The sequence below is a fragment of the Rhipicephalus microplus genome, chromosome X (assembly GCF_043290135.1).
Source record: "Rhipicephalus microplus isolate Deutch F79 chromosome X, USDA_Rmic, whole genome shotgun sequence".
Classification (NCBI taxonomy): domain Eukaryota; kingdom Metazoa; phylum Arthropoda; class Arachnida; order Ixodida; family Ixodidae; genus Rhipicephalus; species Rhipicephalus microplus.
In genome coordinates this window covers 378,220,822-378,237,792 of record NC_134710.1, presented here as the reverse complement: position 1 = coordinate 378,237,792, position 16,971 = coordinate 378,220,822, and the positions used below count along the sequence as shown (strand labels likewise).

General features: G+C 43.3%; 1 protein-coding gene across 1 annotated transcript; it reads left to right on the top strand.

Moving 5' to 3' along the window:
- Positions 1-14,733: 14,733 nt before the first annotated feature.
- LOC119161938 (uncharacterized) lies at positions 14,734-15,743 on the top strand. The gene has a single exon (XM_037414434.2). The coding sequence runs from the start codon at positions 14,734-14,736 to the stop codon at positions 15,688-15,690; it is 957 nt and encodes a 318-aa protein (XP_037270331.2). The 3' UTR covers positions 15,691-15,743.
- The last annotated feature ends 1,228 nt before the right edge of the window (positions 15,744-16,971 follow it).

The following is a 16,971-nucleotide window of genomic DNA, read 5'->3' as shown; positions in this document are numbered from 1 at the left end:
GCTTTTTGCATTGGGGGCTGCTTATGCAACACTTTTGCACCTTGCGCTTGGACATTGCAGAAAAAACTATTGCTCAGCAGAGGCTATAGATTGTTATACCACTCCGGCACTCTTTTACTGAGGTTTGCTTGACCTTAAATTTGCAGTGGCGCAGGCGGGAACCAAGTAAAAAACGCTTTATCGACCAATCGCGTTATGTTTCAGACTTTAAAAAATTATCTTTTCTATAGAAAACGAATTGAATCTCGGATCCCGTCTATTTGGCCGCCATGAGTCAATGAGCACGTAGAAGTGTTTTTTTTTTTTTGGGGGGGGGGGGGGGCTAGAGGCGGGAGAACTAAAAATGCATTGTAATTTAGTCTCCAATTCGTCAGCGTCGCCTAACTTGTAGTATGGTATAAGTTCAAACAATTGTCGTGTCTTGCAAACAATGCAAGGCAGTCGAATCAAGCAAAGATGCGTGTTTATGCATCTTTGAGGCTTCCCCGCCACTTGATTGACCTTAACAGGGAGATAATGCACAGTTTTCTGGACTAGATGACTGCCCACCTGTGAATGCTCTCATCCGCTTCTAATCATGTTTATTTCTCCATACACACACACACAATCAGAGAGAGGTGCACATGCGCATATAAACGGCTCAACATGCATATATTACACCGAAAAATATTTACTAAAGGCACATGCGTCGCGTCCATGTCGCCAACTGCAAGAAAAGCCGCCGCCTGAATGATCGCCAGGAATCTTCCTTCAATTATGCTCCGTAGGAGACACTGTCCCGCAAAGCTGAGAAAACTACCCCTTATAGTCGTGCACTGTTTATTGTGCACATGTAATTTTAACGCAACAAGCTTTCGCAGATTTGTGGCATTGCGTATCACGCAGACGATTTCGCAAAAGAAACTTTTTTGCATTATAGGGAAAAATCATCTTAGTGAGGTGGTGCGCAAAAGAATAACACACGGCCAAGTAACGCGGACAAGACGCAAACTATCAACTCGGAATTTATGGAGAAAACGTATAATTGTGTTTCAATGATTACGTGTTAAAGTCGTGATCAAACAAAGGGCGCACCGAGAAGTCCAAATCTGAGGCAAGTAATGAGACAGAGGGTTTCGCGATGCAAGAATTACTTGGTTCGTGAATGGGATACAATTCAATTCATGCTACCATACCCTTCCTCTGGGAATGCGATGACGTGTCAGCAGTTAGAAAAACGCAAACTATGGAGAGAAATTGAAAAAAAAAAATGCGAAGAAAAATAAACAGCAGGAAAGGGAAATAGTGGTGAAGAAAAAAATAGAGGAATACAATTACCAGAAAAAAACACGGAAACGGAGAAAAACAGACGGGGCGAAAGATACAAAAAAGGCTGCCCAAGTCTACACTTACCCCAGGCTGGCACCATTATATTTGCGAAGTTGCTTGTTTGGCTGCAAAACCCACAATTTTCGTAATTTGGGACTTCGTTCACAATATGATCGTGGCTCTAGACCCCTATGTTTCAATCCGAAGTATCCTCTGATTCAAATATTACCTTCTTACGTAGCAACTTTGCGATTGTGAGTGGTGACCATAGCTTTGTGAGAGGCCATGCTGATTTCGGCTGTCCACGAAACTCGTTTTTGTACCTTTGCGTCACATCTTTGCATGCTTCACGCTTGATGCGCTCTGAGGAACGTCTGAATTAAGCGGGTTGCGTACAAATTTCACCAAATCAATGAAAGTTCTGCCGCCATTAACACATACTCTGGCCGGGCCAAACAATTATCCAATTTTCCGAAATAACATGTGTCGAATTAACAAGCTTTTGCTGTACTAGATGTCTGTTACAGTTAAAAATTACCACACGGTTTATTTTCAAGGCTTCTCCGAAATACTAGTAGTCAGCTACATGATTCGTTTAGAAAGTGAAAGTTTAAGGCTTTAAGGCAATCGGAATTTAAGATGCTCTCCGTAGTTATCCTATTTACAATTATGATCTGATTCTAGTTTTCATACAAAACAGTCAGCGCGAAAAAGACCGAAATGTGGCAGGCACCGAGGAAGCGTTTTGGGAAGTGTTCAAGTCATAATTGGCGTAGGAGCGATTGTAAAAAAAAATGACAACACTAAATTTACTATTCATGTAGATGATACCTTTTGTGAAAAAATAAATAAATACAGACTTCACAACGAGAGGTAATGTGACCCAAATAGTTATAATTGAAAACTACCTAAAAGTATACAATGCTAAAATTTTTGTTGTTTGTGTCGTCTTGAATTGACTTGTGTAGTGCCAAATAAACCTCGGGTGGTGAACACACATACAGAGGAGACTGTCATCTAAGGTTTTATAGAGCACATTATTAACGTGCATTATTACCACGTTCGCTGTGATGTAGTTGTGGTTGCCAGTTTCGGTTTCATTTAAAGTATTTTCACCTTCAGGAGGCGCTACCCTGTGTATATTTGCGCGGCATTGTATATAATAAATGAGTTCCTGCTTGGCTACCGGCTACTGAGTACCTCGTGTCGGCCGGCGCTTCAGCGCCGTGCCCTGTGTGCTCCGTGCGGCGCGTTCGCCGCATGATACTACATTTTGGTGACGAGGATGGGATTTCTCTCCTGAGAAACCGTGGGAGAAGTTAGGCATGGAAATTATTGGTCCTTTTTCAAATGTTTCCTAAAATTGTTGCTGTGCAGTCACTTTAATTGACTATTACTCCAAATAGCCTGAGATTTGTTTCGTTCGAGACGTTATGTCTGATCAGTCATCACCTTCTTGACTTCAGTCTTCTGCCGTGAAGGTTTTTCAGCATGGTTAGTAAGATACAACGGTCCCCAGTTTAAGTCTCGTCAGTTTGAAACTTTTCTTTCCGAATGAGGTATTCAACACCTCTGTTCTTCCAACTACTATCCTCAAGCCAATGAACAGGTTGAGCGGTTCAACAGGGTCTAGAAAGAGTACAATCAACAAGCCCAACTAGAACAACATCCTCTAAAGAAGGCAACTACGGAATACTTGGGTACTTACCGTTATTCTGCTCATGCAACTACGGATTCGTCTCCCGCGATGTCGCTTAATAAGCGTCAACCTCGCACAACGGTTGACATAACTGATCTGCCGTTGCCTTCTAGATTTCAGTCATTTTCGGACAATACCATAAGGACGCGAGTTTTTCATAGGCAGAAGTACATGAAGAATTATGTCTCTCAGAAGCGAGGAGCCAAACTTCCGGTCATTCAGGTTGGTCAAAGAGTCAAAGCTCGTGTTCCAGGGAAAAAACACAAGTGTAGAGGTCCGTTTATCGTTATGTCGGCAGTGGAATCCCACGCATTTAAGCTCAGTGCTGGATTGGTTTGGAATGCTTCTAAACTTGTAATCTTCCATTCCGAATGGAAACCATGCACCTTCACACTTGCACTCTTCAATACCTTTGCAGAACCAGCCGCAATATTTTCCCTCAGTTTCACGATTGGTTTCTATTCCTATTCCGTGAGTATCACCATCTGTACCTGGAGAAAACGGTATTCAGGCACTGGTTTCAAATCCGGCTGAGGTGCCCAGCCTCCATGAAGTTTAACAATGGGCATACTTCCACTAATGGACATACTTCCGCTAACGCCAATGGACATACTTCCGAACCATCAGGTTCCCATGTTTCGCGTCAGGGTTCTTCGTCCCCAGCTACAGCTGACGGACGCTTAAGCGAGTCGTCGCACTCCTCAATGCTCTCAGCGGTGCCTGAGCAGCGCGTAAGCGAGCCAGTAGGCTCATCCTCACATACCGAACTTGCTGCTCCGCAAGGGAGCACTTCTGAGTGCAATGAGCTTCGGCGTTCTAAGCGTGCGCGTTAGAAACCGTCCAGGTTTAAGGACTTTGTGTCCTAAATTGTTCTTTCTTACTGGTATGTTGGAATCTGTACCATACGTGTGAGTTGTTGTGTGTATGCTGTACATTTATTTATTGTATAAGGGTATAAGAGATACACTGTTGTGCTGTGATTGATTTTTTTGTTGTATGCTGGCTGTATAAGTGCTTTCAGCCATGGTGTGCTCTGTACATAGCTATGTTTTTTTTTCTCCTTCTCATGCTGCTTCTCTCTTCTTCAATTGGTTACTTTACGACAATAGGAGGCGGGGATGTTAAGTTGTGAATACAGTTCTATGTGTCATAACATTTTTCTAAAATTGTATAGGGTTATAAAAGTTACTTGTGTGTTATTAATCATTCTATAAGGATCTGAGAGCCACGTCATTTTCAATCTAGGGCGGGGGGGGGGGGGGTATGATGTGGTGTGTTTCGGTTTCTCTTCATGGTTGCCATTTTTTTATATTTTTTAATTTTTTATTTAATAATACTGTCAACCCTCGCTTGAGGGTCATAACAGGGAGGGAGTACAGTATGAGTACAAACAGAACACCTAAAAAACCACTAAGCAATAAACACAGGAAAACACAATGGGCAGTACTTCAACCATTACCAAAATAAGCATCAATTTCTCTGTCAAAAGTTTTTACATCGGTACTATTAATAACATGTTGGGGTAAAGAATTCCATTGTTCTATAGCATCCAGGAAAAATGACCACCGAAAGATGTCAGTGCGAACCCTGAAAGGTTCAATGGGGGCATCATGATTCAATCTAGTGCTACGTTTTCCGGGAAGGCATATGTACTCGTCTTTAGGTATTTTGAATATCCCTTGGATTATACGAAATAATGTTTGATGTTTTTGTTTCCGCCTTCGAATTTCCTGTGATTCTGAATTGCATGAGTTTAGCATATCAGTTACTGAATCCCGCCTTCTGTATCTAGAGCACACAAACCGAGCAGCACGCCTCTGAATACGTTCTAACTTGGTGACCAAGTGTTTCTGGTGAGGGCTCCAAACCACAGAGGCGTATTTCAGTCTAGGTCTAATATATGTGAGTTATGCAAGCAGCTTTACGTGTTTCGGTGTTTTATGCATCTTTGCTCGTAGAAAACACAGTTTTTTAAATGACTCAGAACAAACCGATTCAATTTGACGGTGCCAAGTTAGGTTGTTCGTAATTGTCACCCCTAAGTATTTAAAATGTGGCGTTTTACTGAGTTTATTGCTCCCTATGTTGTACTGGAAATTGAGAACATTTTTCTTATTGGTAATGTGTACATATGTTGTTTTTTTAAAGTTAATTTGCATATCCCATTCGCAACACCACAATTCCAAATCTTCAAGGCACTTATTCAACTCGAGTTGATCATCAGTACAGCTTACAAGCATATAAATCAAACAATCATCAGCATAAAGTTTCATCTTAACAGGTGGCTTTACAATAGTACTTATATAATTTATTACAACAAAAACAACAGCGGGCCAAGCACGGACCCTTGAGGCACACCTGAAAACGCATCTAGCGTAGCTGAAAAAGAACCATCAATCCTCACTGCTTGCTTGCGTTTACTCAGGTAGGCGCCATTTCAACTTAAAATTTCATCACTGAATCCCATTTTACTCAGTTTAAAAAGCAGTTTAGTGTGGTTTACGCAAAATCAATACAAATTACATCAACTTGTTTGCGATCGTCTATAGCCGAGCTGAAATCATGAATTGTTTGAATCTATTGCGTCACTGTGGACTTGCCACTTCTAAATCCATGCTGACAGTCATTAAGTAATTGATTAACCTCCAAGTGAACCATGATATGCTTTGCTATTATATGCTATATGACTTTGCAGCAAACGGACGTCAGTGACACCGGACGGTAGTTGCTAATAATTATTCGGTTGCCGGCTTTAAACAAAGGTATGATAATTTCGCAGAGCCAGTCCTGTGGAATAGTGTGAGTTTCTAAAGATTTTTGAAGATAATAACAAGGAAGAACGATACCCATTCTGCGTATCTTTTCAGAAAAGCAGTTGGTATCTTGTCCGGACCGCTAGCCTTCTTTGCATCCAGATTTAGCAACCGAGAAAATACACCTTCTTGGTCAAACAATAAGGGTTCCATAGGACATGCGCATGAATAATGCAAGTTGCTATCACCTCGCACATCTGACGGCATCGTGAACACGGACTGGAAAAACCTGTTAAACTCGTCTGCTATCTCAGTCTTTTGCGTCACTGTTCTCGATCCGGCAGTGATCTGTTCAATTTTTTTCTTTTCTGCCGCTCATATAAAGCCAGAACTTCTGAGGCGCACTCTTCAGAAATTCTGCGAGGGTATGTTTGAAAAACTTACTCTTTGATTCGGACAAGGCTTCTTTTAGGGTTTTACGAGCTTGAGATAATTCAGTAGTGTTTCTCCCTTTTTTCTGTAGTCGTTTAATTTTTCTTTTCATGTGAACTATATTCCTGGTTATCCATGGGCTGCGTTGTTTTACCTTTTTAAGACTAGACGGGATGAATCTCTGTACACGGTTTCATGTAAAGTATTTTCGACCTCAGGGAGTGCTACCCTGCGTATATATGGGCGGCATTGTATAAAATAAATATGTGCTTGCTTGGATACCGGCTGCTGCGTACCTCGTGTCGGCCGGCGCTTCAGCGCCGTGCCCTGTGTTCTCCGTGCGGCGCGTCCAGCGCACGATACTACATTAGTCAATCAATCAATCAATCAATCAATCAATGAAGCTTTATTTTCATAAATAGATATATGCAATTACAGGGATTATTTGGACCGATAGCCTAAAGTGGCTAGTGGACGGTCCAATACAATGTGCAACATAAAAAAGTGTACAGGTCAGCTCTGAGGTAACAACATAAAAAAAACAATCATGTGATACAGATAACACAGTAATACATTTTTTCTTGCAGATATGCATACTTATTAGCTTGCAGCTAGTTTCTATACATAGGCACTTATTAAAAAAATACAATGAAAATCGAATCACACACACATGCTTACATGTCTTGACTCCACAGAAAAAATGATTTACATGCCATGCTGAAATTACGTGCCGTTTTAATCTCTAGGGGGACCGTGTTCCATATTTTTGTTCCACTAAACTGTATCAGTCTTTCTCCGTAAACATTAAAACATTTGGGCAGATTGAAATTACCATTCGAAGCATGTCGCGTATTGCGTTTAGGAATTGAAAAAAGATCAGCAGGCAAAGGTGAATTTCTATTAATTTTGTTATTTACTGAAACAGCAATTTTGTAGTCACGCAACATCGGAACTGAGAGAATGCGTTGTGATTGGAAAATATTACTTACTGATTCACCTTGGCTTATGATTTTCAGTGTACGCTTTTGAAGTCGCTCAAGAGTTTTTAGATAACTGTTGTACGTCACACCCCACGATTCCAGACAGTAACCTATGTGACAATGACACAATGAAAAGTAGAGTGTGCGGAGAATAGCTTGTGGAAAATATTGGCGAGCTTTTATTAGAGAATAGCAGCCATAGGCTAGCTTTGCGCACACACTTTGTACTTGCTCATGCCAGTGTAAGTGTTCATCAAAAGTGACACCTAAATATTTAAAACAAGGAACTTGTTGAATAGGAGTGTTGTTTATTGTTAGGTTAAGAGATTCAGCGTCAATATGTTTCCTACGAGAGTCTATACCAGATTCCTTTTGTATGTGTCGATATTTATATGAGACGAACTGGGAGGCGCGCCAATGTAACATTACAAAATTGCCACGGGAAATAGGAACACAATGGCCGATTATCAAACCAAAACCTGGCAGCACACAACAGAAAGCATCATTGCAACCCTACCAGCAAAACTTGCTTGGGCCAAGCTTGGTAAATCATCAGTGGCCAAGATATCAATGCTTGGAAAGCTATTGGTGGCCAAGAGAAGTATGTGATTTTGAAGTGTGACAAGCCTACCATTGGCCAAGCAAAGGAAGGCCGTGCTCGGGAAATCATTGAAAACACCCCTTTCCATAGTTAGCACTGTGTTGGAATACCAAGCATGTTCTTGACATGGGAGCCAAGCATTTTGGTCAATGCATTTTCTGGCACATTCATTTTAGTTTTTTATCTTAGCTACAATTTGATGCCCGGCTACTTTTTTTCTAAATTTTTGCATGCTCCCCCCACACCCTCGAGAAGTAACAAGGGAAAATTTCTGGTGCTTCAGATTCATTTAACACATAATATATAGAAGGCAATACGCCATTTTTCCATTCTTTCTTGAACACTTGCGATTTTAAAGTGTTGCTTGGGCTTGTGGCATGCCTTCTTTGCATAGGTACACCCTCTTTATCTGAAGTAAACATGAGCCATCCTTTTGTTACGACCAAAACAGATGCGTCAGTTTTGTTGAACAGGGTATATCTCATCTGTAAAATCTGAAAAAGAAAACATCGTGAGGTCCTCTTTTTCAGTAAGCCGTCTCTTAGGCAATCACTTTCACCAATTTACCACAACACACACAGCAGCAACATTTGTTGGGAAGCTATTGGTTATGCATGATTATGAGGATGACAGCATCTGTACTGAAAGGAAGTAAAGAGTGGTTCGACTGCAAGATGCATTTTTATTGCTGAAGTAGCACGCATAGTCATGCAAGAACCCAATCAATACGAAAGAACTGAAAAAAATACACATATCTTCGCGCCTTTTCCCAGAACATATATTCTCTCGAATGAAAAAAAAATGTAATTTTTTCTGACAGTATCGTGGAAGCAGCATTGGCACAGAAGCACTGTTTTGTGTCCTTGTTTTTCGTATGTACGTACTTTTACACTTATAAACGTTACTGGGGTAGTCAATGCACCTTCATTTACGAATGTTATTTTTGTCGTGTAGTTTGTTGTCGATGTTCATTATTGGCTGTCTTGCCGTTTAGCCGTGCAGCTGTTAAACGATGAAAGCGACTGCTAAATAATGAAATTGGTTATGTGCTCTGGTTGTCAGTTCCCACAAATCGGCAAGCTGATTGAACAGAAAATAAAATTATACAACATTGAAGTGGTGAACATATGGTGGCAGTGAAACTGTTCCAATTCTTAGTCTTGCTCCAGACGGCAGACGTTGGCTTTTTTTCAGGGAGGCAGCATATACAAACTGAAAAAAAAAATTGTATTAGTAGGTCAAGTTTCCAAACAAAAATCAGTGATGCGGTATGTGGGATATTCTGGTCCACGTGAAACATTTTATAAAGAACGGCAACCACAATATCACAGCATGGAGAAGTCTAAATAACAGAAAGTCATGAGGATGTTGTCAATAAAAGCCAAATCAATAAACCAATTTATTTGTGTTCTGTTTATGCTTTCCAAGCAGAAGCAGCAGCACATTTGCAGGCTTTTAAAGGGAAAATTGTTCTCCGCGGCCCAGCAGTAATTCCTTGAAAGCACAATAGATACAATGGGATGGAGTTTTCTGTGCACGGTATATTCAGCACTACTGAAATTGTCTGAAATAGCTGATCTGTGAAAAAAGTAATACATTATATAGAAAGTTAATATATTTATTACATGTTCAAAAGCTTTGAAAAAGCCTGCACTATATGCAGTGGTTGTGGTGCCAACAGAAAGATAATCTTGCCATAACGAAACAGCATCAGTTCATCAAAACATTCATTGCACATTCTGCACAGGACTTGTAGGGCTGGCAAAAGCTGTGTCTTCGTTGTAGAAAATTGTGATTAAAATTCACAAAACCCTGTAAGTACTTAGGCCCGATTCAATTCTCATAAACAGCATTTGTTGTCGTAAATTTAAGTTCTTGTTGGACAACTGCAAGAATCGCGTTTTGGTGTAGTTTTTAAGTAGTCTGACGAGTGGCACTCGCTCCATGCAAAAAAAAAAAAATAGAACAGTTACACGTTACTAATAGTTCATTGAGGTGACGACAGATTATACAATGAAAATCCTGAACAAATGCATTACATTACATTGAGAAGCTCCGCCGCGGTGGTCTAGTGGCTAAGGTACTTGGCTGCTGACCCGCAGGTCGCGGGATCAAATCCCGGCTGCGGCGGCTGCATTTGCGATGAAGGCGGAAATGTTGTAGGCCCGTGTGCTCACATTTGGGTGCACGCTAAAGAGCCCCAGGTGGTCGAAATTTCCGGAGCCCTCCACTACGGCGTCTCTTAAAATCATATGGTGGGTTTGGGACGTTAAAGCCCACAAATCAATCAATCAATCAATCATTACACTGAGAATAGTATGGCTCGCTAACATTGCGTATATTATGGACCAACAACTTTCAAACTGCGCTAACATCTGAAATGACAACTATCTCAATATAGATAAATGAAATCTCGAGGTTGCTGAGGCTAAAATTACATCATAACTTTTTTTCATAAGTGGATTTCCACTAAAGTACACCCAACAATACCGAGGAACCTTATTGAGTCAAAGCTTTACGTAAAAAAAGAAGTACATCCGTGACTGAATTTGGAAGGTAGATGATCCCATTAATTTCTCGCATTCGGGACCAGGCTTCGTATCTTTTTTACTTTATAAGTATGACCGCACTTACAAGTTAGCAATTTCAAATTAACAGGGGCGGCGCCAGGGGGGGGGGGGGGAGAGGGTGGGCTGGAGTTCCCCAAAATTCTCGCCTGCCCCCCCTATGCCCACCCAAGTGCCCGGAAGCATATATTGAAAACCTAGTAGGAGCAGAGCTAGCAACCGACGGCTTGCCCCCCCGGAGGAACTCACTTTTCGTGGTTGCCCCCCCCCCCCCCCAGTAAAAGCATCCTGGCGCCGCCCCTGTTAATTAATAAAGCACTGGCGTCAACCCTAGATCGCATGGCGCGTTGGTGAGATGCACTCGTTGTCAGCGACAGGCACTATTACCAGGAACGAAGAAGAAATCGCCGCGTACCACGCGTCAACATACACAACCGGCGGCTGGGTGACTGTCCTTCGAACCAGGCCGGGCCGTTTGAGTTAATTTCAAGTTTTCCCCGAAAACAGTGTATCGCTCATTTTAAAAAATACGCCGCATTGAATCGGTGCTCGAACACTGTACCGAAGAATGTTTCGAATATGTCCGGTTTTTACTTGTAACATCAGAAAACTACGTCATGTGCAATCTCGCAAAGATGAGCAACGGCTACAGCTAGGACTATGCAGCGCCCGCTTCTTAACCCATGCCCATTTTCGCCACCGTGAGCCTGACCGCCAATTCACATATGGCACTCAGATAACAAGGGCAATTACAGGTACTGCTGATATTTACTCACCTTTTATTTCAACTTGAATAAAAAGCTCGTCACTGCTCGGCAGTGACATCCACCCGACTTGCGAACAAGGCGAAGACGGCGCAAAGTCACACACGCGGTGGAAGGTGAAGGCGAGCATAAACAATGCATGCGTGTAAACTGGCTTAAAGCTAGATGAATTGCAGTATTTTTAATGACTTTTGGTACTATTACGTATGCGCTTAACAGCCGTTGCAGTTTGTGGGCTTCTGTCTTCTTCCACGTGGAGTCGACTCCCTTTGTTCACGTCCCGACCCCGTGACACCTGGTGGAGGTGCTGCTTCGTGCATGTACTGGACACCCCCGTGGGGGCGTGAACCCAGCCCACGTTGCGAAGAAGACACCAACGCCAGCCACAAGCACTGAACAGACCGCAGGCAGCAGGGTTTATCTCCGGAGCACGGGTCTCTACAAGACGAGGCTCGGATGACCAAGGTGATGACCTCGACTGCGGCAACGATGACGACTGCTGCACCGCAGCCCGCTATCGTGATGCAGCAGCCAAGGCAACCACCGATTTTTCATGGGAGATCGTTTGAAGTACCGGAGACTTGGCTGGAGACCTACGACCAAGTGACTGCCCTTAAACACTGGGACGTGGAGGAGAAGCTGCTTGGATATATAGGGAAAATAATGGTCATGCTTTGCAAACAAGCGCCCTTTATACAGGCCTCATAATACATGATTATGATTGTAATATTGTGTGGTACAAACGTACATTCCCATCGGGCTTCAGAACATGTGAATATGACAATGACTTCGTGGTTTGAAGTCGGCCACCGATCACAAAAGGCACGCACGTTACTGCGCGTATTCCCTTAAATAGTAACTCCGACGTTTCTTTATGACATACAGCCATTTCCATAAAACTTTGAACATGTGTTCCCGTCGGTACCGTAGTGATATGCGCCAAATTATTCAACCTTATGTCGTTTAGTTTTTCAGAAAATAATTACTAAAATTGGTAGCCGATTTTCGAATCTAACTTGTAAACGCAAGCCACCCAGGGTATGTGACGTAAGGGCCTACTCTTTTTCAAGAGATCCGCTTTTTGCTGTTGACGGATGAAGCGCGCGCTTTCTTCTACGAAGCAACGACAACGCGAGCACAATTCGGTTTCGTCAGCTACATACAGTGTGTTAGTCGTCGTTGACGTCGCGTCTTACAATATTAAGCAACGAGGAAACCAATTTGGGGAAGGTCAGATGCTTCATGCACCGAAGAGTAAAAATCGAAAAAGCGATGCTTCCGTAATGAGATAGTAGCTGCAATAATCGCTGAACTTCACGGGTAGGTTCAGACGAGCTGGCACATCTTAGTTCCGCGTCAGATGACATTGCCAACTTGGTTTTTGCCCGTCAGAAGAAGCAAGAGAGCAGTGTTTGCACTCTGCCCAGCTGTAGCGGGGAAGGAGGGGGGGTAGTGGATCTCGGGACGTCAATGGCGATGGATTCTCGTGACGTCATCCGATACCCACTATGCATGACGAAGCAGCTCCCTGTTTCGGTTTCTGTTTTGACTCGCCGTTTATTGTTTAATTGAAATCATTGAGGGGTGCCAGGGCAAAATGAACCACCCTAGCTTTTGAAAGGTGGTCAATACCATTTGAAAACAGCATTATCTCGGTATTGTCCAAATTGCTCCGGAGTTTCCCTTTAAGACCACGTAGTGGGTGCGTTGCAAGCTTGAAAAGATTTCACGCGTATAATTGCTGGTAGTTTGAAGCATGCTACCCATTACACAGAATACAGCCTATGCGACTGATTCGCTGAGACAAAGCCACTTTGAACTTTATCAATTACAGCGCAAAAATCTTCACAATAAAATTCTCAAGTAACACCGTACCATGAACAGTATGCACTAAAGGGTGGAAGTACACCCTGTATGGATATGATATTTCTATTGCGTTCAACGCTTATAGGTGAAGCTTAAGGATCCCCCAGTTTTTCTGACGACTGGCGGAACGTATCGTCTTTTATGCCGCAGCAATCGAAACCTTTAGTGTCATCACTGGTTACCGTGTAAGCTCTAGAATCAAATGAGCTATTCGAGTCCCGCACGTGATTTTAACAAAATCATTAAAGATAATGGCGACTCACGCTTTTGAGGCTTAAACTTGAACACACCAAAATCAATAAAGAAATGGGCGTGTCATTGCCTCGCCCCGAAGGAAGTGACAGGACATGGAAGTGAAAAAAATGCATGTAATAAAAAGAACAATTATTAGGGAAACAACACCAGAGCCCCCACTTTCCTTACGTTCATAGAACAGCTTAAATGGATACTCCGGGAATTTATGGGTATTCACTGATTTCCATGAAAATTTGATCATGCTTTTCTTTGGTACTGTGGTGATATGCACCAAAGTATGCAACCGTAAGTAATTTAGTTGTTTGAGAAAACCACTTTTAAAGATTGCCTGCCAATTCTGAAATCACACGGGCAAACTTGGTCACTTGTGCGTGTGACGTAAGTGCCTATTCTTTTCGAGAACCTCGCCTCGCCCAGCAGACGGATGCGGCGCCCGCATTCTTCCACGAGGAGATCATGACGTGAGCTCAGTTAGTTTTGTAAGCTGCATACAGCGTGTTAGTTGTCGTTGACGTCGGGTCTTACTCTGACCCCAGTATTTAGAAACGTTCTTTGACTTGAACTTGACTTGCCACCGCCGTCAGTGCAGCACGTTTGGAACGCGTTCGTGCTGCCTTGGCATAGCCTAAGGCATAGCCTGGCATAGCCTAAGGCAGCATAGCCTTTGGAATAGCCTAAGGCAGCACGTTCGAAACGAATTTGTGCTGCATTGAAGGCTATGACAAGTCAAGTTCAAGTCAAGGATGATTTCTGAATACGGGAGTAATTTTGCACGACATTGAGCAACGAGTATATCAATTCGGGGCACTTGGTGAGGTGTCTCGAAAGTAAGTCACATAAAAATAATCAGCACATTGGGTTAGTTCGCATATGTTAAGGAAGCGCGCCTTTGTCCATCGTATCAGTACCTAAAGGAAACTCTAATCGGTAACTTCACATAGCACCATCAATTCACAACAAAAAAAAACTGCAAAAAAGAAATATTTAGCGTTCCGATCTCATCAAAATATGCTTAGGGTACGTGAACAACATTTTGAGTACTTATGTGTTCTCATGGCATAACACAACCTTTTAAATTGCACCCCATAATTATGTTGTGGTAAATAAGAATCCAGGTTATATGGGGGCTTCATTTTGCTGCATTGAAATTACTTTACGTTTCGCAAGCAGACAGAATCCAGCGAAACATAACCATGGTCTCGGAGACACACAAAACCTAATGGTCACTACCGATGACAGTGCCCCCTTTTGCATGCTTACTTCTGAAAAAAAAAAAGAAGTCGAGTAATTGAAAATAATATATAACTGTAACTATTCAGAAAGTCTTTCCCTAATAAGTGTTGCTCCCAGCTATGCTTACAATGCAGTGAACGTTTAAATCACGTCTTCGTTTTCTTGTTAATAAATTTATCTGAGAGGGTACATGCTGCTAACTTCTGCTGACACGTGGGACGAAAAAGAGGGGCGCCTCTACAGTGCGTGCGTCTTCCAGTAGGTTCCCGGAAGCCATGGCGGCCCTGGGTGAGCCAGAGACTCAAGTCGTCGACCCTAGAGGTCCCCTGCCCTGCCGTCTGGTGCTGGAAAGAGACGAGGAAGTGGTCGGGCGCCGCAGTAACTGCAGCATACGTGTGCGTTCCGCCATTGTGTCAAGGCACCACGCCATCTTCAGACGCGACGAAACGGGTCAGTGGCGAGTCGCGGACTATTCGAGTTTGCACGGTGTGTACGTAAATGGCCAGCGAGTCGAGACGGAGAGGCCGCGGCTTCTTCGACAGGATGATGTGCTATCGCTTGGTCCACCGCAGCGTACCAAGCTACATTTTCGATTCGTCACAGACGACCCTCCGCATCGAGGTGGTGATGCAGGTCAACGTCTGACGGATGCGACCACCTCTAGACCTCGCGCATTTCTCATCATGATCGGTGGTGGTGGCGCCAACCTGCTTCCAAGAGAGCGCGACAGTGGCAATGAAGTCTCGAACCGGTCGGCAGCGCCCACGGCTGATGAAGGCGAAAGTGACTCGTCGCCCGCTTGGTCCCCCGATGGAGACAACAACAAGGTTCTGCAGCACGCTGAATCACCCAACAGATTCGCAATGGTGGGCCGGAGTGATGCCTTCTCCGAGCACAGCAAGACCAGGCTGTCCTTATGCAACAATGCAGTGCGCAAAGTCGAAAGCATCATGGAGAACGAGCTGACGTGTGCTATCTGCAGCGAGCTGTTCGTGGAAGCCGCCATGCTTCAGTGTGGTCACACTTTCTGCTCATACTGCATTCACCACTGGAGGAAACAGAAGAACATGTGTCCTTTCTGCCTCACCGCAATCAGCTCCGTCACAAGGTCCTTCATTGTGGACAACATCATCGACGAACTGGTTTGTTTCAAACCAGAGCTTAAGCGTGTTCGGGAGGCTGTGGCACGCTCCAGATCAGCAGCTTCAAAGGGTCACCCTTCAAAGCACTGATGAAAAACTTGGAGCTTTTGTGGTGATTATAATTACGCTGTGTACATTTTCTACCTGTGTGTGTGTTATTTGTTATCGTTTTCTTAGCTTTCACCTCTCGATATTTTAATTTTTGTTTCACTCCAAGAAGAAGGAGGCGGGAGCACTTGCAACAAAACACGTTTCATTACAGGCTACATGGTACAGATCAATCAAATTTCGAATGAAAGTCTGATTTCTTTATTAATATTGGTGCGAAGGATTATTTGGCTTTTTTCTTGTAAGGATAAGTATCTCGAAATATCTCGTCTTGCATTTTGCGAAAGTGGAGAGGACACTGTAAGAAGATAACAACCTGTCTAACCTAAACAAAATTATTCTTGCACGAGCATGTCCCCTAATTTTTGTTTTCGTAACTATTGCGCGTGTGAGAATGCAAGGGATGGCTCGTGTGTGATCCCCAGTGCGTTCCGTTGGATTGCATCTTAGCTGCAGGCTTTGACTTAGAAACAATAAAATAAGCAATACGTCCATCAAAACTGACACCAAGTGGAAGATGAAGTAATGAACAATGTCGTGTAGCAAGCCGATTGTGTCAGCGAAAAAGAAAAAAAAAGGTATTGGATGGTTGGAGGATTTTTATATGTAGTCCTGGTGAAACGCGACTATAGCACGCAGTGAGTTTCTCCCACGTTGGGACGAGCAGGCTAAGCCTGACCACCACATCTTGTGCGCTCTAGATGGCCGAAAGCTGATGCCCATGTTGAGGCTTTTGACGGTATAGCAAAACTTGATGATTTCATAAGAGTGGTTTAACGTTCGAAAATCACCATATGATTATGAAAGACGCTGTAGTGGAGAGCTTCGGAAGTTTCTACCTCCTGGGGCTCTTCAACGTGCACCCAAATAAGAGCACACGGGGCACACCACTTGGCCGGGAGGATTTGATCACTGCCCAGTAACAAGGAGCATCACCAGAGGATGTGCTCTCAGCTACTTTCCCTCAGCAGGGGCACGAGCTTGTAGTGTAAGTGTTGGGGTGAACCGTATGGAAGATAACCAGATTAGGACATACATGCGTTTGTAAGAATCTCATTGTTATCGCTTGGGCCCTGTAGCTCTCTGTGAGGAGGGGAGTAGACCGTTCTGTTTAGGTACACTCTAAAAAAAGAGCGGGTAAAAAGGGTGTCTTTTTATCCCACAACAATAATCATCATCCATATTGAGTTCCATCCTTGCGCTATCGCCCCGCGCCCGCTACATTCCGGTCACTATCGACATGCCCATTATCAGGGTTACATT